Raw genomic sequence first — 20,681 nt, 5'->3', positions numbered from 1 at the left:
AAAATTCCTCGACACAGTTTTGACGGGTTGTAGATCCGCCGGGAGATCCCATGTACGTCGACCAATGACACAATACGCGCTCGTACAATGTTTTACCAGCTTTTAAACGCGTGAAGCGATTATATGCCAGCAATTTCAAGTTATGTGCAAAGAACAACGGTACAGTTCAGGAGGTTATGTAATAATATGCTCTGACATGCCGCTCAAGTAACCACCTGTAAATTTAATTTGGTCGGCTGTGGAATCTTTTGAAGCCGGAAGAGGATCAAACTACTGTATTGGTAAGTTGCTTACGATTATAGTTTACTTTTAAGAAAGAAATATAGAATTAAGGTGAATGTGATTGACTCGAGAATCACAACATTATTTAAATCGATATCTAATGAATTTCATTAATACTACAAATTATTAGCAGCTGGGCATTGCTTGTAGTATAGTTCGCCGCGGAGATTCGTCTGTAATTACGTACATCTCGGTAAATGCAACGTGTACTAGCCTACTGGACGAATAAACACGGCAGTTATAACAATACCTTGATAGGTAACATTACCATCTAAGATTATGTCGTACTTCTGTAATAAATCATCTGCAACAAACATTGTTGATCACAATACAAATTCACGTTTTTTTTGGTATAAATCGTTCATTCTGAACAAAATGGTGGATGGGCACATACTATATTGAGAAAGCACGAAGTAAAAAAAAGAATTTTACAGATTTAGGGTAGTAAAGGCCAATTTACACAGACGACCGGTAACGGTAATAATAATAAAATATAGAATCTATGTTATATTCCTTATCATTATTTTTTACACACAACGCGGAGCGGATGGGCGGTTTCCGTTCATATAGATACAGATTCTACGTGTGACAAGCTACGCGGTTTTCCGCTCACCGTTACCGCTCGTCTGGGTAAATTGGCCTTAAGGCGGAACGGGAAAGGGTATACACGGGAATACTGTACACCGCGTGTAAACTGTAATTAGCCTATTCATCGCCTGATTTGAAAATCTTTTGGGCACACCGTGTATTAGGCCTACATATTTTGATGGTTTAATTACAATCTGTTGATATTACAGAAATACGCCGCTCCTCCTTCCCGCCGCTCCTTCTTCCTTTTCATTCATCAACCCCTCCCCTTCACACATTTTGATTTAAGGTTTAACAACTCGCCCTCTATTTTCAATTATGTGAGCACTGTAAGTTCTGAGTGTTGCTGCTAATATATATAAACCTCTTTGGCTATAATTGGCCGACCATAAATAATTGTGTCAACATAACTCGATCAAGTTAGTAAATGCCATAAATGAAACATAACAGTCGATATAAATAAAATGTGATGAGATTTTCGTGGAACGTTAAATCGCTACCAATTTGACAGCTGCCGTTAACAAGAGTTGCTACGATCTAGGAAAGCGCTCTGCTTATGAGTTAATACTACGCGAATGAGTGGGATCAAAATTCGATTATAATATTATTGGTAGAATAAAAACTGGGTGGGAATATAAAATGTAATTACCATAATTATTCTCGAAAAGTAGAAATCCAGTCACATTGTTTTTATTTTCTTTTGGTTTTTTAATTAATCGTCTCTAAATTGCCTTGTTGTCTACACTATAATAAAATGTGATGTGTCCATATATGGACATGATGATGTCATATCACTACCATATTTGAGCATATCCCCACCATATTTGGTCACATCACACTTTTTTGACACATAAAGTTTGATAGCGTATACAGAGCATAAGCCCATATTTTGCCTTTGTTTTTCCTCATGAAAGAACCCGGTTGTCGCCCCTGAAATTAGGAAACATGTCACTGATGTTATTGATGAAGCCTTTCTCTTTCAACTGAACCCATTTTAATCAAAACATTCTTGCTTTTCCCAGCATGGGTACTTAAACATTAATAGCCCATGTAGTAATCTTAAGAGACTTCTGATTTAACTCTGGTAATGAATATCGATTACATGTTCACGTTGTTAATGTAGTCTAGTGAGCATGGTAATACTATAATCATTATTACAATAATTAAGAAATCCAAAGTTTTATGACGGTTCGTTTCAGTTTAAACAGTCGTTTCAGAAAACTAGTATGGGTTCTATACAGTGATTTGGCTTAATATTTGTAAAAAGAAAACATTAGGCATACATGACATGTCATAACCGTTAGATTGCCTTGTCATAACTAAGGGAATCATTTTATGTCATACATGAAGAGAGACGCACGCGCGCGTACACACATAATGATAATCATGGTAAATAATAATAATAATACAACAACTATATTGCCACCATGACAAATAAAATAAACTATGAACTATGAACTATGACTGAACATTGTGTAAATTGGACATCCCCATCTTTGGCATTCTATTAATAGCATTTTGTTTACGTTCACACGCAAAGTAGTTTTCCATAATCTGAACGTAGAATAAATATATCTATCTGTATTATGTTATAAAGCGAGTATCGTTTTCTTGATTTAAGGCGTAAAGTTTCAGTCGGCCAATTAATGAATATAGCAGGTCGTTAGTCTTACAACCATTATTCTTACAAAAACTACATTCTGTCTGAGCCGAGCATTAAAGTGAATTTTAGGAAATCCTTCAACATTAACTATGACGTAACTCTTGACGTCAGCAAAGCCACCAACATTCAGATTTCTTAACCCCGGTCACAAACCATTCCTCCAATAAAGCTTATAGACTTTATAATTGTCCTTCTTATTGACTGCGCGTAGGTCTGTTTCTCGACGTCTGGTCCAACTAACTGACGTTTTTCCGAGCAAATATATTCATCACTTACCAACTGTCTGCTTAGAAAACATTATAGTAGTCAATTCAACGTTAAATGAGAGTCATTTTCTATCAATGTTGAAAAACATCCATTATTTTTATCGTCTTGAAATTAGCAGTCCGCTATCAACTACTTGTTAGGCCTAGTTACTCCAATCACATCAAATACAATGTTGTAGTTGCAAACATTTTTCTAGCTTACACATTTGAAACATACAGCGGTCGTTGTATCCCGAAGCAAAAACCACCTTCGTTGTTACTACAGCTCCGAATGGCCAGACGACGCCCTATGCTAGATGTGGTCGTCGTCGGTGATATTTCGTCCGGTAAATTCCGACAACGATTTGGCAAACGGAAAGAGTTTGTGTTGTTTAATACGAACATAATTACTAAAACAATGAGAGTGACGCCTATGGCAAACACTACTGCCAATAATTGCGATGAGGTAAATAGATCCAATGGTTTGTTTCCTGTTAAATAAAATAACATTTCATTATTTTGATGCACTGCTGACGTTCCGTAGTTGAAGTATAGTTTACTGTATATTATTCATCATGCATCATCATCATCATCAACTCCATTGTCATCGTAATCATCGTCATTCTTTTTGTTGTCGCCCTCGTAGTTCCTGATCATGATGTCATGATCAATATTATCGTCATCAATGTGTTCAGTAGAAACTATAGTTGTTATTATTTCTGTCTTACAGTACCAAGCTACTATCTTACGGAAGCAATGTAAAGTGTATTTAAAATGCACTGACGCCGTGTTTCATAATGAATATAATGTACGTGCATGCTTACCACGTAACGTGTCGCATAGTGCCTCCTCTTCGTCACTCCTATCTTGACAGTTATTACGTTCATTACACCGTAGGCAATAATCTATACACTTCGTCGCATTGTCACATGCATAACAGCTAGGTATACTAACTGGGGAGATAGATAAAAGATAAACGCTTTATGATTGATTGATTGATTGATTGATTGAAACAAATAACGGCATATGGTTCAAACAGCCGAACAATGTATAGGCCGAGACAATCAGGACATGTTTCCATATTGTAAAAGTAAAGCAAAAATCGGTGCTTTTAATAGTCGCGTGCAACAGCTCACTATAGGTCGGTCGGTCGATCGATCGGTCGGTCGGTCGGTTGGTCGATCGGTTGGTCGGTAAACACTAACTTGAGCACGCGACTGCAGCCATGTATATGGCCTTGTTAAATTTGATCCTAACTCATTGTAATGACTAAAGCTAAATACAAGTTGCAAGCGAACAATTATATTGTCTATGTGTATATTATTTAAGTTATTTTATATTGAATGAACACAATACAGAATTATGAAATGAAAACCTCACCAATTTGTGATTTTGTATCCCAAAACAAGCTAAAATTTAATCGTAATTCTAACGGTCCAAAGTTTTTCCGAACAGTTCTTCTTAAAATAATTCTTAAATAGTTTCCAGATGTGGTATATGGACCGGGTACGTGTGAAGTGAAGTTCCCACAGAGACCTTTTCGAGGTGTAAGTAAGTTAGAAGAGTCTAGTACTTTCCCGCCAATAATAGACATCCACGTTGTATCGCATTCGTTTAAATTTGCCGCCATTGCGTACAGGGAATTCAGTTGAAGGTATATCTGCATTCCTATTGGTGCTTTGAAAGTGATGTCACAAGATCCTAGTCCGCTGTTGGGAATCAATGTGTTTGCGGGCGCAGTGAAAGTGATCAGGCCGTCGTGCTGACTCAGTTGTATATAGCTTGCCCACTGGCAATAATCATCAATATTTACTATAAATATAAAATAAAACGGTTTATTAATAGTAGATATATTTTGATAAAAAAATACCAATTTGAAACGACGGGTTTCGTAATTTAGCACCATATTCAAATATAAGTTATGGTTTTGGCTGATAGTAGAAATATGCAGAGAGTTTAACGTAACATTTTACGTTGTCAATTGTATTTTTCTTGGTAACCTGCGTTCCTTAAGCAGTGCCAGAAAATAGATCTGCTCGTAAAAATTTGACCAATTCTATAAGTACCGTGGCCTATCCTACCCAGCAGGCAACTCATCTAGGTTGGCTTACAAACTTATTATCTGTTTCTTTTTTTTTTGTTGGGTGGGTGGGGTGGAGCATACGTTCCCTACGACATACTTCAGACGATAACAGTGCTCATCGGGGTTTGTTGATTCATCACTGTCAGATTCAATAATAACATATTGTGTAAATTAAAGATTTTTACTTTAAGCTTGAATGATTATGCACGTGCTTTATATAACCATAGGCAGACTATCTGTTTTCATTACCAGAGTCACGTGGCCATAATATACAACAATATCGAATTCAAATTGTTTTCTTCATGTTATGCTCAAACTAATTTAATTCAATTGAATTAAAATCGGTGGCTAATATAGTAGCGGTTAGGATAGGTAGCGGAGGGGTTGTATGGGAGAGGGTGTATAATATTTAAAATAATATAGTCAATTATTCTAATTCACTTAACGAAGTAAGTATTTTACCTCACAGCCACTTAGTAAATTAAGAAGTGATCGTCTGCGAATAAATTCATATGAGAAGAAACTAACCATCATATTAATGCTGCAAATTTATATAAATATAACGTGCGCGTTGAGGCCAACTCAGACAGCATCGTACGAAGACTCGTCAGTGCTATCTGAGTTGAATCCCGACGAGACGTCTTGAAATAGCGTCGGGCGTTGGAAGAATTTTAAATATGTTTAATTTTCTCCCGACAATACGGTTTGTCGTACGACGCTGTCTGAGTTGGTCTTAACATAACTAACCAACGACTGCCTCAATAAAGTACCTAATTCAGGTAATTTTAATATTTTTAAAATACAAAATAGCTGCATTTATTCGACTACTATTCGGCTAGAAAAGTACCGTAAATCAAGTGTGGGGCGAAGCGTTCAACAGCTTTGTTCATCATTTGACTATTTTTTCTTGGATTATCGTCTGCGAATGTAAAAACGCGCCAAGGAAGTCGAGGAAACGAAGTCAACATCTTCACTCTCTAAAACACATTATTTAACGACTAATCTTATTCAAATTAAAGAATATAGAAGCAAAAATGTTAGTAATGCACCAACGCAAATATTGATCGTATCTAAATATCAAACCAAATGATATCAGATTAAAATTTTTTGGCGACACGCTGTCTGAGTTGTTTTCTCAGACGACAACGTCTCGCATAAACAACATTTTCTGGTCGATACTGAGTATAAAGACAACTATAGGAACATTATCATGACAGATAATTCAAATATTAAATATTCTGATCTCGAGAAGACAAATTATTACAAAGTGATAGGCCTATATAGATTAATACTATGTAACACTTTATATAGACCTATTCTGTTCATATGAAAGACTTTTGCAAGATTAAAAATGTTTCGTTTGAATATTTTTGTGTCTCATGTATCAGACACCATCGTGGCGTATCACATGTGATACATGTGACACTGTTTTACAGAATATGCCTATGATACTGAACTGATTGCCATGTGGAGATGCAGTATACAGTAGAAGACATTTTTCCAGTTAGAATTTAGGCTATTTCCAGTTTTATGTGGTTAATTTGAGCATGTTTGATAAAAGAGAATCGTGACGTTGAGAATCAGAGTAACAGATTTTAAACATGTTTTTGTTTGTCAAATATGAAAAGAACACAATTTGACGAAAGGCAAACCATGCGTACATATCGACAGATGTTGAAGCTAGCGAGAGGTCAAACATCTGAAGAAATTAAGTTGACAAGATGACTTTCCACCTGTTGAAGAACTTGCGTACTTTAGGCTAGAATGATCATCTCATCTTTCGTTAATTTCCGTTTCTAATCTTCAATTAATTGGGAATAGTGTATGAGTGAATTGGCCGACATAAATGACTTAGATGTTAAACATTATTTTTGGCTTATACTGATTGTCAGTAAAGAATTGAGTGAGGACCAAAGGCGGGGTTTTCACTGCGACTTCATTCACGCGAATTGAAATTATTTGTTGTGCATGCGAGACCTACCGTACCCGGCCGTATCTGAGAGATGCGATATATGAAAAAATGAGATATCTGAAAAATGCGTAACAAATCAGATTTAAGGAATATTTGTCGGATTCGCCTCGTGGGAAAACAGTCTTGGCAACTCGAGCAAACTCCGTCAAGAAATGTTTTCAAAAGTGTAGAGACAAGTTGACAAACCTCGGCAAACCACAGAAAACTCGCTTTAAAAAAAATCGGTAAATTTGCTAGTGTAGACTAAGCTTAAAGGCTCTGCCTACACTATCAAACCAGTTGGACAAAAAAAGTGTGATGTGCCAAATAATGGTAGTAATATGACATCATCATGTCCATATAGTGTGACTTAAAGGTTAGGCTAAGCTTAACTTGGCTATGCTAAGCCTGGCTAGAATGCCCTCCTAGATTTGAAAAAAAACAACTTTCCGGAGCCCATTGAGATTGAATAGTTCTAGTTCAAAAAACATTTATTTGTTTAACAATGGCATATTAGTTTACAGTGTAATATATAGGTGTGTACATTATTTAAATGAAACATGGTAATAAGCCATCATTTGGGGTCTTCTCTAGAAGAAATCAAGTTCCTTGTCTCGAGAAAGACCCCAGAAACAATACACATACATATAAACTAATAAAATTTACCACTTAAAATAATAAATATGAATGAAAAATAGATACATTTAGTGTACTACAATCATAATAATATTTAAATTAGTATAAAGAAATAAGATATTTTTTAACATTTTTACGAAAAGTATAAAGAGATTTAAAATGCTTTAGTTTGTCATCAAGATCATTCCAGATTCGCGGTCCTGAAATAGAAATAAAATATTCGGAAATGTTCAGTCTAAAAGGAGGTACATCAAGATGCTGAAATGTATTGTCGATACGTAAATTGTACTTGTGTGATTTTGTATGATGAATTTTAAAATATTAAAATAGATTAGACATTGTCTCAGGAAGTTTGGTATTAAAGAATTGACAAATAAAGGAAGATATTTGTGTTGTAAATAGATCATGAAGACTAAGTATATTGAGTTTTTTAAATAAAGGTTGGGAAGGGGCGAGATAGTGAGAGAAAGTGATAATACGGGCAGCACGTTTAATTAGTTTATTAAGTTTGTAATGGGTTAGAGTTAGGGTTGGGCCATCTTTGTTGGCTCCCTCAACTCACAAAAAAGTTTGTTCGTATTACTATCTAAAAGAAAATTAGCTACACTCAAGTAATTTTCAGACATTTGGACATTGTTGATGTCTTTTTTGTGTGCATGATTCAAGCCTACTTTCCGAGCATTTACTTTCACTGGTCTTTGTTGATGATGTAGGCAATCCGAATTATGTATGTACTCATCTAAAATAAAGTTTTAACTACGGCCAAGTAATTTCATTGTCACAGGCATATTTGTTCAATTGCGGTTGATGTCTTTTTTTGTGTGCAAATCTACAGCTCTATGGTACAAGCCTTGCGATGAAGAGACTAACTACTTTCCGAGCATTTACTTTTACTGTAGTGTTCCTGGTTTTCTCAACTTTGTTTTATATGCTGATACTACATTCCAAAGGTATATGAATTAAGTTTCTCTATCTTTCTCTATTTTGTCGGATTTCACTTAAACTTAAGTTTTATTTCTTCTATATAGTCTTTATCTTTGTTATCGTACTTGTTTACTTGTATATTTTTACTAGGACAGGCAAAATGTTAAATTCCTGGATAGAGGCTAGACCAGGGAAGAGTGAAATTACACTAATTAATTAATTAATCACATCTTGGAATAGGATGCGGGTTTTAGTACGATCTGTAAGGTCCACGGGAAGGGTTAAATTTACACATTCTTTCCTTGAATATCGATATTTAGCGTCTATGTTTTGATCGTTATTGTCTCATTTAGGGGGCGATATTCGTCTGTTTAATCAGCCGTCCATAGGTAGGCCTGATGAAGGAATTCTGAAATCTAGAATAACTGAAACAAAATGAACCTTTACAGACACCTATTTTGATTTTGTTTATATTACCACAATAAAATGAGTGTTATAACGTCTCCATGTTCTGCCATTACAGAAAAAACGAAATTAACATATTGTAATATTGCTCGTCTGCTAACATCCGGTTTTGGTTAAGAAACCTAATTGCTCATCAGTTCAGACGGATGTTACAGTGACAAAAAAAACATAATGGTCCTCCAATCTATGTCTGTTCCGTTGTTCCTGTCGACAGCCATTTTAATATTTTCAAGAAAGTTTGGAAAAACGAAGATAGACCTAAGGACCTTTTTAAGAAATCAAAATAACACCTAAATGAGGCGAATATGAAGTTCATTATCAATTATTTATTTACCCAATTATATAGAGGATGTTATAAGACGAAAATCTGTAATTTTACAGCCCATGAACGTGGAAACGAACAAGGTAAACCGTTTAAGTTATTTTAAATATTTTTAAATATAAGGTGAGTTTTGATTGTCGTTCGTATCCATTCCTATTGAAACACACGAAATTTATGATTCTTGAGACGCTAAAAATCTCGCAAATGCGCACATTATAATCTCAACAACATTTTAATAACTCGCAATTACTCTAGTTTTTTAATTTTCTGTAAAGATTATTTATTTTTTAAACGTCTTATAATTTTTTCCCAAGCAAATTCGGAATAGTGCAGTTGTGACCAATAAAGTTTGTCAAAAATAGGCCTATTTTTTTTAAGTGACCTTTAGAGATTTTATAACACAAATGTTGGTAAAGATTCCATTGTTTTCATCAATAAATCATGAAAAAAAATATTATGTTATTTTCGTTTAAGAAAACAAGAGAGGCGGATCTGGATAATTTCATGTCTAAGTACCGAATCATCCACGAACTTCGAGCAAATCATACCATGCAAATGTGTAAAAAATATGAAGCCGATATACCGAAAATGACGCATTTACCACATCTTCTAGTTGATGAAAAGTACAAGTTAGTGTACTGCCAGATACCTAAAGCCGCAAGCACAACTTGGAGTAGAGTATTCCTGTACTTAAAAGGCTATGTGGATTACCCACACGCTTTGGCCTTGTCCCGTCGTTCAGTCAACACTGCATGGAAATCCAAGATCCCACAACTACATAAATATTCTCCAGAGAAACAGAAAGAGATACTAGAAACATACACAAAATTCATGTTTGTACGGCACCCCTTCTCCCGCTTATTATCCGCTTTCAACGATAAATTAAAAGCCAGCAAAAACAAAACAACAGCTATGCAGAATCAAGTAGGAAAACGAATCATACGTAAGTTTCGACTGAAGTCTAACATCAGCGAAACATATGATATTCGATTTGAAGAATTTTTTGAGTTTGTAATTTCAGAAATGCGCTCAACAGACAATGCGCATTGGAGGGCAGCGCACAGGTTATGTTTTCCTTGTGACATACATTACGACATTATTGGGAAGTTGGAAGACGTTGACAACGACGCAAAATATATTTTGACAAAAAGTGGCGCTGGTCACGTGCATTTTCCGGGAACCTCCGGTTCGTATTTTACCAACAGTTCTCACCTAGATGAACTTCGAAAGCATTTATCACGTGTGTCACCTCCTCACATTGCAGCGTTTTACAACAAATATAAGTTTGATTTTACCTTGTTTGATTATGAAATACCAACAATTTGAACTCAATGACAATGTTAATAATTTACACTTAGCCTGTTACATGAAAATATTTTTTCATTAAATCTGAACGGAATACGGTCATATTTAGTAGGTGATTACTTCTCAAAATCCACTTTTTTTGTCTGTTTAATAATTCGGTACTATTTCTAAGTTGATAATTACTAAACTGTATAGCCTAATAAGATGAATTAAATTACTGTAGAAATAGTTCATTTTAACATTAATGTACGAAATAATCTACCCGCTCACGGTATGAATATGACGTCACACATCTTATGTAACTTTTCCTTATAATCTGGTCATTATATCAGATAAGTAAATCAAGTTGCTCTTTATATTTTGTAGGTTAAGGCGATTATTATTATTTTTAAAAGAAACGATATATATAAGGTCAAATTTTTTTAGGTCAGATTTTAACTCATTTTATTTGATTATTTTAGCTAGAAGCACGAAATTAAGCGGTGGATAGCGTCAACTATATATCGCAAAGAGACGCGCGCGTACAAAAATAGATACACATTATCATTATTTACTTTTCGTGCGTCATCCTTATTTTTTTCTAAGCGCATGTTTTTTATGGTTTTATCTGTGAAACTAATATATATAAATCTATTTATTATAAGGCTAAAATCTCTATAAGAACAATTATCATTTTTCCTGATTCTTTTTAAATTTAACAAAACATTTAATGAATATTATTAGTAACTTGTATGGCTAAACGACTTCATGAACCTAGAAATGATAATGTCACAATGTATCTCAGTTTGACGAATACAATGTTTTGTGTCAGTAAGACTAAATGATATGAATGGACATCTAAATTTATCTCATGAAATGAGGTGATTTAAGGTTCAAGAAGAGTTTCGCTGACGGCATAATTCTATGTGACATGTTATCAACATCGCGTCAACAACCACCCGGCTGTGTACATCCAAACGCGAATATCATTTGACAAATTATGTGATGAAAAACTATTTGATCACTTACATAGCACACTCATTGACCTTTTCATTGAAATAAATATTCGCAGGCGCAATCAAAAGTAACTAAATCCAATTATAATTACAAACGCACGCGCGTTATAGTGTGAACACACTTTATTGGGTTATTGTTGCGCGTCGTGCATAGGCCTACTATACAAGAAACCTACTACGTCACAACTGTGTTTTTCTTTGCGTCACATTTAAAATGGTACCGTAACGCCCAGTCGAATTCAGATAGCAACGGAAGAGGAACGGGAATTTATGTTTGGTTTGATCCACTAAATGGTTTGATCCACTGAGACGCAACACAAGGACATAAGCGCAACGTAGAGTGATTTGACCAATCACAAACGATAGATTATTTGAACTGTTGCTTGTCATTGGTCAATTCGTCGCTTGCATTGCGTCTACGTCTTTGCGTTGCGTCTCTGTAGTGGAAACTGCGCTTTTATAATAGACGGAATAATAGGCCTACATGTCAATCTACCCTAGTAGCCTATAGTCTCTATCATGCTGGTTGAAAATTGGAGTACATATTGCATAATGAGTTAAATTTGGTTTCATAGTATAGTATACATCCAGCCGTTTATTTCTTTATCATTGATTTACCACCTTTAATATTAAAATAGCATGGTGCGTGGGTTTGAAGAGTTTAACAAATCGACAAAATGAGAGACTTCTCATTAGAATTCGAAACATTAATCACGTGTTCTTTTTGATTACACAACCTATGCATCTACATTATTAAGGTGACATGAATTAAAGTGGCCGTATAACAATGATTTTTTTTTTGCTTTTAAGTTTAATTTTTCGGCCCTCTCGTCTATATGAGTATCGTCTTTCTATCAGCATGTTCACCCTTCTTAACATGTTCATTCTCCTGAACGTCATTGTTGTCTTTTTCATCTTTGTGATATCAACATTTCATCACCATTATCACCCTTTGTTGGTCATTCTCATCATTATCATTTTAATCACCATATCATCGTCTTCATCATCTTTATCATTATCATCATCTTTATCACCTTTTCTTATCATCATCATCATCTTTATCCATTTTAATCACCCCATCACCCTATCATCATTATCTTTATCACCTTTTCTTATCATTCTTATCATCTTTATCCATTTTAATCACCCCATCACTCTATCATCATTATCTATATCACCTTTTCTTATCATTCTTATCATCTTTATCCATTTTATCACTCCATCACCCTATCATCATTATCTTTATCACCTTTTCTTATCATTCTTATCATCTTTATCCATTTTAATCACCCCATCACCCTATAATCATTATCTTTATCACCTTTTCTTATCATTCTTATCATCTTTATCCATTTTAATCACCCCATCACCTTCATCATCATCTTTATCATTACCATCATATCTTTATCACCTTTTCTTATCATTCTTATGATTTTTTTTTCATCATTTCTTATCATCTTTATCCATTTTAATCACCCCACCACCTTCATCATCCTCATCCTCATCATCTTCCTTATCTTCAGCTCGTCACCATCATCTTCACTAATGGCATTTTAATGTCAATACCTGCACTCTCATTACCGCTATAATTCATCATTTATAACGTGGTGAAAGCCAATTGATTTATCAATCGCTTAAAAACATGATAAATTAAAGGATAATATGGTATATTGCAATGACGTGATTAAAAAACTGTACTTCTTTTAATATGATATTAAGATATTTTGTAATCATGAATATTGATAAGGCATACATTAATAGTAATAAGGTTTCTGTATATACATAATTATCAACATGAATCTGTTTTGAATTACTTTTAATATCAACGTAATATAACAATAATAACATCATGAATATTCATGAGCTAACGCGTTTTGCTTTGGTATACCGTATTAGGGAGGAGACACTTAAATGTTAACGCGACCAACCTCAGCCCCTCCTATTTACAGGATAGGCACAGTGGTTGGGCTCCGAAGGCGTCTTCTTATACACTTATTAATGTAGATAATCTTATTTATACGAATGTTGCCTACAGAATTGTTAATTATTGTATTGTTATATTGAAAAAATAATAAAAATAGTTTCTCAACCGGTTAATGAACTAATAATCGTTAAAATATCTCATAATCTCATAAATCTGTTAAGGTTCGAAAAACAAGTAATAACATAAGTGCATGGTATAGCTTGTAAATTACTTGCCTGTTTAGATAGATAAGTCATACATATAAAGACAATTACAATGGTTTATGATTTGTATGTAGACAGACATTGCAGAGAATTGTTTTTCTCTGATACGTCACAACTATAAATTGAGCATTGTTTCCGTGCTGTCTTTTTTAACCCTTTAGTGTCTTCAATTCTTGCTATATATAATAATAATAAATAATAATTTATTCGGAAAACGCTTTTTGAACAGCGGCACACATAACAATGGTGCATCCTTAACTTAACACAATTAAACATACAATATAAAAATATATGAGTATAAAAAATAAAGGTAGACTAGATTAAAACAAACTAAGTTACAGTAACCAGTTTTTTTCGGTTAGAACACCGCTTTTAGGCCTAGTATGGTCGGTACAGAAAGTACGCATATACCTCGTTTTTAAACGAATGTAGATCCACCAGTCTACTTACAATTCACAGATTTATAAGAGTTGATCTAAATAGGCCTAATATGATTTTAAACCACCGGGTGATCGGGAAGTGCTGAGTGGTTGATTCCGAGATATAATTTAGGTAATCTTAAAATGTCAAGAGATTTTATTATTATATTATTTACTATACATCCTGTTACTATTCTGTTACCAAGTAATTCCTTTCAAACTCAACCTCTCAATAACGGTGTGGATTTTCTATCTGCGCTCTTCACAAACACATTTACAACTCTGATTTAATCAGAGCAGGATCTCTCTACCTTGGTTCAATTTATTTAGGCCTACGGAAAACTGTTTAGTTCAAGATTCTGAATATGTAACACAATTTATCAGAACCTAAATTCTTGATTTATGACACCCTTTGGGTCATTATGTGTGAACAGCTTTATAGTAACATCCAAATCTAATACGGTTGTATAATAATAATATCGAATATAAATTGGTCATAATATAGCAATTTGACTACGCACTATAAAAATAAAAAAATCATTATTGACTTCTTTCTCAGGATTCCTCAAAGGTAGTCGATTCTTGGTACTGTACAATTTGTCACATCAGTATATTCACATGTGACAGATGTATTATATGTATAAGCCTAATATAATTGTCACATGTGATGATATACAAAATTAATGTGCCTAATTGTACAGATACAGGTAATGCCATAGTTGAGATAATAGGCCTACATAGAATCGGGGTTATACGTGATTTGGACAGCGACGATTGTATAATTTGATGAGATAGTTGATGAGATAGATATACTACTACAATGTAAAACGTCACGAAGATGAGAACTACGGCACACAGTTATTATGATAATTGTATAACCAGTAGACGAATATACGTTTTTTAATCGACTAAGTAGATAGGCCTAACATAAACGTACATCACTATAGTACATTATGTAACATTTAATAGACTATGACTATATAGAATTTCTATGAATTAAAACGCACACAGTAATATAATTCAAGAAGATAACTTACGTATCTCGTAGCAAAATGTGTACTGAGTTAGAAGAGACACGAATATGCCTATGTAAACGACGGCGGGCATTAGTTGACGACAATCCGGCCACATCATCGCAATTTTGAAATCCATAACAAACTAGATCCAACCATTCTTAGGCAGTGTAATGCGAATAAATGAAGCTAAGATTAAGTAGGATCAAACGTTTAGTAAGAAGAATGAACGAAGGCTGATGGGAGGATGCTGAAGATGAGCGGAATGGTTGATTAAGTCCAGGTAATTATTCCGAGTCGGTTTACGTGTCGTTGTTTGACGAAAGCACGGAAAGGGCTCTCCGGTCGCGTTTTCGTCCTTTTCAACATCAGAAATAAAACAAAACCAACGAGGTCTTAATTCAGATTTTCGGTTGCGTTTCCGGACTGAATAGAGCTATTATGAGGATGATAAAAAAAGAAAATCTATCCATGATGGTTTGGGGGATGTTTTGGTGATTGGTTCCGTTTGAGGCGCACGTCCGCTCGCGTATATTTATCTGCTCAACTGTTTCAACTAGTGGAAAATACAAATCATCGCTAAACTGTAAAAAATCTCAAATCTATGAGTAGAAACATTTGACACTATATCATCGACTCGACTTCAAATAGCCGAGGGACTGTTCTTGACATCGCTGTTATAATTTCGAATACATGCGCATGTTGCGAGTTGTTTACATATCATCTGAAATTGCACGCTTCGTTGACATTGCGACGGATCCAAATGATAATACATAAGAATTCTCCACTCTGGGATAAAACTGATCGATGATTTTCTTGCACAAGGGAGGTGTTTCTACCCCATCAGATACATCATTTCACCTTCAGTAACGTTCAGCATTTGAATTTCTAAAAGTAATCAAAATTGTTTTCGTATGCTTAGTAGAAAAGAGTCAATCAAAGCCCGTGTGTAATACTATGTATGCAATATTTATGCGTTTACGCAGACGAAATCATCGCAATTTATTTCAAATGCTTTTAGAACAACTTGTCGCATCGTTAGTACTGAACGGTAAAGCGTGGTTCCCACTAGAGACGCAACGCAAGGACTTACGCCCAACGCAAACGAGTTGACAAACCACTGTTCGAATAATCCATCGCTTGTGATTGGTCAAATCACTTACGTTACGTTACGTCCTTGCGTTGCGTCGCTAGTGGGAACCAAGCTTAACGGTAGAGTAAACCATCATAATGCACCAAAATAGCTTTTTAATAGAATTTAAAATGCAAGATGCAACCCGATTTCCAATGTCAGAATACAGGCATGTGAAACACATGAGAAGCTGTATCACGAACTGGACACATGGATAAGATACTGTACGAGAATCGGCCGGTTGTATAAACTCATGCGTGTACAGCTCTCTACCAGAACTGATATAAATGATAAAGCACAAATCAATTTCTAATTAATGTTTATTTAGCATTTAATATCTACTATGGTGGTGTACTCTAAAATGAATGTTCACACCAAGGAAAATGTCGTTTTCGACAACCGGGTCCGTCGTGTGAACGCAAATCTATTCGGACGCGTTGCGTCAATTTGTCAGTGACACGACGACACAGAGTTGACCTGCTTTAGATTGAACCAACGTTTATTATAGATTCTGATTCCATTCCAGCATAACTTTTAATTTTCGAACATTAGAACATTTGTAGAATGGTACACAAGGGAGTAGTTTTCAATTCAAACATTTCTCAAATTGAAAATCACAGGGATTCAATACAAATAGGAAATGCAGTATTCATTTTCCCCTACTACCCTCTCCATGTCATACATGTAAAGATATGACGATGCTGGTGAAACGACACAGATGATGATGATCATGATGACAGGGTTGATAATGGATGGTGACGATCATGACGACGGGGTTGATAATGGATGGTGACGATCATGACGACGGGGTTGATAATGGATGGTGATGATCATGATGACGGGGTTGATAATGGATGGTGACGATCATAACGACGGGGTTGATAATCGATGGTGACGATCATGACGACGGGCTTTATAATGGGTGGTGACTATCATGACGACGGGGTTGATAATGGATGGTGATGATCATGATGACGGGGTTGATAATGGATGGTGACGATCATGACGATGGGCTTTATAATGGGTGGTGACTATCATGATAATGGATGTTGATAATGGATGGTGACGATCATGATGACAGGTTGATAATGGATAATGACGATCATGACGACGGGCTTTATAATGGATGATGACGATCATAACGACGGGGTTGATAATGGATGGTGACGATCATGATGACGGGGTTGATAATGGATGGTGACGATCATGACGATGGGCTTTATAATGGGTGGTGACTATCATGACGACGGGCTTTATAATGGATGGTGACGATCATGATAATGGATGTTGATAATGGATGGTGACGATCATGATGACAGGTTGATAATGGATAATGACGATCATGACGACGGGCTTTATAATGGATGATGACGATCATAACGACGGGGTTGATAATGGATGGTGACGATTATGATAATGGATGTTGATAATGGATGGTGACGATCATGACGACGGGGTTGATAATGGATGGTGACGATCATGATAATGGATGTTGATAATGGATGGTGACGATCATGATGACAGGATTGATAATGTATGGTGACGATCATGACGACGGGGTTGATAATGGATGGTGACGATCATGACGACGGGGTTGATAATGGATGGTGACGATCATGACGACGGGGATGATAATGCATGGTGACGATCATGACGACGGGGTTGATAATGTATGGTGACGATCTTGACGACGGGGTTGATAATGGATGGTGACGATCATGACGACGGGGATGATAATGCATGGTGACGATCATGACGACGGGGTTGATAATGCATGGTGACGATCATGACGACGGGGTATAATCGATGTTGACGATCATGAACATAAATATGATAAATGACGATGCGATGATGATGACGAAGTCAATTTTGAATAGGCCTTAAGGGTCTTTCACACCTGTTCCGGCACGGTTCCGGTCCGGCGCCGGAAAATCCAATCGAACGTCAATGTTTCGTTTTCACGCGGCTACGCGCATATTGATTGGCGCATAGCCGCGTGGAGCGTCGTGAAAACGAAACATTGATGTTCGATTCGCCGGACCGGAACCGTGCCGGAACAGGTGTGAAAGACCCTTTATTCATGTCTGTGCTAACATTTTAACCCATAGACAATAGGTCCATTGTTAGTATCTCGCGGAATAGGCTACAGTTGTACCTTTCAAAATTCAAATTCTTACGCACAAAGAAAGTCCGTATTCCAACCTATGAATGTTCATAAATTTAAATATTCAGGAGGCAGTCAGGTTTGTCTTTTTCTAATTTGAAGACTGCAGACGTGTGTATAAGATTATATCTTATGTCTTTAAAGTGACGAACTTTAAAATGAAGGCATCGTATAGAATCACTGAATGCATCAAGTATTCACGTAAGATTCGATGTTTTATAACAATGTTTAATAGCATAAAATAGACCTAAATCTTAATTTGACGTTGTTGACGAAAGAGGTACCGTATTGACTGGTAAGCTGTGTCTGCATTAGAGTTAGTATGGAGGCTTAGGGATAGGGATGGAAAGGAAGGTAATAAATATTATATGTCTACATTCTTTATTTAATGTCAACTGCTTACAGCCAATTGTGATTCTTATGGACCCATAACTATAAAACAATAGGGAAAATCACGAGGTTTGATTCGACTGAGAATAGACTATAAAATAATTATAATGTGATACAATTATACAATCAAGGTCAAGCCTATATCGAAAACAATAAAATGTGTTTGTTTCAATTTAGGTCTGTAGTTATAAATCTCTTAACTATAGCTTTGTGCGACAGAGAAACGAAACAATCGCGTCAAATTATACGTGCAATTGATTCTAAAGTGTGTAGTCTGAACCTCTGTCTACACTATTAAACTTGAAAAGAAAAATGTGATATGCCCATACATGGACATGGACACTATATTTGGACATATCACTACCATATTTGGCCACATCACACTTTTTTTGTCAAACTAGTTAATAGTGTAAACATCATACATCATATGCCTCCGTATAGTCTTCTTGCCAACTTGATCTCTCATTCGACAGTATGTTGTTACATCATATTCCCCCGTATAGTCTTCTTGCCAACTTGATCTCTCATTCGACAGTATGTTGTTACATCATATTCCCCCGTATAGTCTTCTTGCCAACTTGATCTCTCATTCGACAGTATTGTTACATCATATTCCCCCGTATAGTCTTCTTGCCAACTTGATCTCTCATTCGACAGTATTGTTAAATCATATTCCCCCGTATAGTCTTCTTGCCAACTTGATCTCTCATTCGACAGTATGTTGTTACATCATATGCCCCCGTATAGTCTTCTTGCGAACTTGATCTCTCATTCGACAGTATGTTGTTACATCATATGCCCCCGTATAGTCTTCTTGCGAACTTGATCTTTCATTCGACAGTATGTTGTTACATCATATGCCCCCGTATAGTCTTCTTGCGAACTTGATCTCTCATTCGACAGTTTGTTGTTACATCTTATGCCCCCGTATAGTCTTCTTGCCAACTTGATCTCTCATTCGACAGTATGTTGTTACATCATATGCCCCCGTATAGTCTTCTTGCGAACTTGATCTCTCATTCGACAGTATGTTTGAAACATAAATGGATGATTGATTTCACATATGCATTCATGTGCAAATGTTTTAAAGTTATATTCATTTAATAGTCTAATGCGGTCGGTTTTAGTACCGTAATATTTTGGTATCTTTTATAAGGAACGATTAGGCCTATGTGGCATCCTGAGAAAAGTAAAGTGTTGTTTTTTTTTATTGAGATGTAACGGGTCTTTAAAGGTGTTGTGTCCGGTTAAATTGCCTTTTTAAACTGGCCTACAATGTCATGCATCTACATAGACCAAGTATGCATTTTTTTGCTTGCAGTAGTGTAAAAGGGTATTAGTAAGCATTCTTGCTGAATATAATGTAACATTAACAACGAAAGATGATACGATAAGATTTTAAAAAAAAACAGACATTGAAATATGTTTTCCCTGCTGGGGTTGTCTATTATTATCAAACTCATAAAAATATCCATACAAATAATGTGTAACAAAGTACGAAAATAAGATTTATATTTCAAAATGAATTTATTACAGGGGTTTTAAATCATTTTAAAACATACTGTCACTTATTAATTTATGGATGTTGTACATTACCATGTGAAACATGCTTACAAGAGAATGTCACTTATCCTCTTTGAAAACAAAATCAGTGTCTTGATAAATATTTGTAATCAGTTCGATTAAATGCTTACATTAATGAGAGTGCAGACTTCTAAAGTAAACGCCTTAAGTATAACGATGACGTTTATAGTTAGAAACATTATACATTAAAGTAAATGTATACTCTTATCCGGAAATCTTACTGTTGATTGTAAACCGTTAACGATTTATCATAAGCCTAAATAATCGACACATTAAAGTTATATTTCTGGTAATAATATCTCTGAAAAATTACGCGGTGTACATACATCTCTT

The 20,681-nt window shown here is 35.4% G+C and overlaps 2 protein-coding genes across 4 annotated transcripts in view; both read left to right on the top strand.

The window, feature by feature from the left end:
* The window catches only part of LOC144850681 (repressor of RNA polymerase III transcription MAF1 homolog), a 75,386-nt gene extending 55,376 nt beyond the window's left edge, over positions 1 to 20,010 (top strand). Inside the window, exon 5 of the mRNA XM_078708053.1 lies at positions 19,999 to 20,010. The gene's annotated coding sequence lies outside the window, so the exon portion shown is untranslated. The remainder of the gene's footprint in view (positions 1 to 19,998) is intronic.
* Positions 6 to 10,566, top strand: LOC144850675 (carbohydrate sulfotransferase 11-like). Of its 3 annotated transcripts, none has more exons than XM_078708045.1 (4): positions 6 to 281; positions 8,284 to 8,398; positions 9,184 to 9,242; positions 9,634 to 10,566. In XM_078708045.1, the coding sequence occupies exons 2-4, from the start codon at positions 8,305 to 8,307 to the stop codon at positions 10,483 to 10,485; spliced, it is 1,005 nt and encodes a 334-aa protein (XP_078564171.1). In that variant the 5' UTR covers positions 6 to 281; positions 8,284 to 8,304; the 3' UTR covers positions 10,486 to 10,566. The 3 variants fall into 3 exon arrangements, with proteins under 3 accessions (XP_078564171.1, XP_078564172.1, XP_078564173.1); XM_078708046.1 differs by having other exon boundaries at positions 8,233 to 8,398; XM_078708047.1 differs by lacking the exon at positions 8,284 to 8,398.
* Positions 20,011 to 20,681: the final 671 nt, after the last annotated feature.

The sequence above is a fragment of the Antedon bifida genome, chromosome 8, assembly GCF_963402885.1.
Source record: "Antedon bifida chromosome 8, ecAntBifi1.1, whole genome shotgun sequence".
NCBI lineage: Eukaryota > Metazoa > Echinodermata > Crinoidea > Comatulida > Antedonidae > Antedon > Antedon bifida.
Note: the sequence above shows the minus strand (reverse complement) of the source record. Positions and strands in the feature narration are given on the sequence as shown.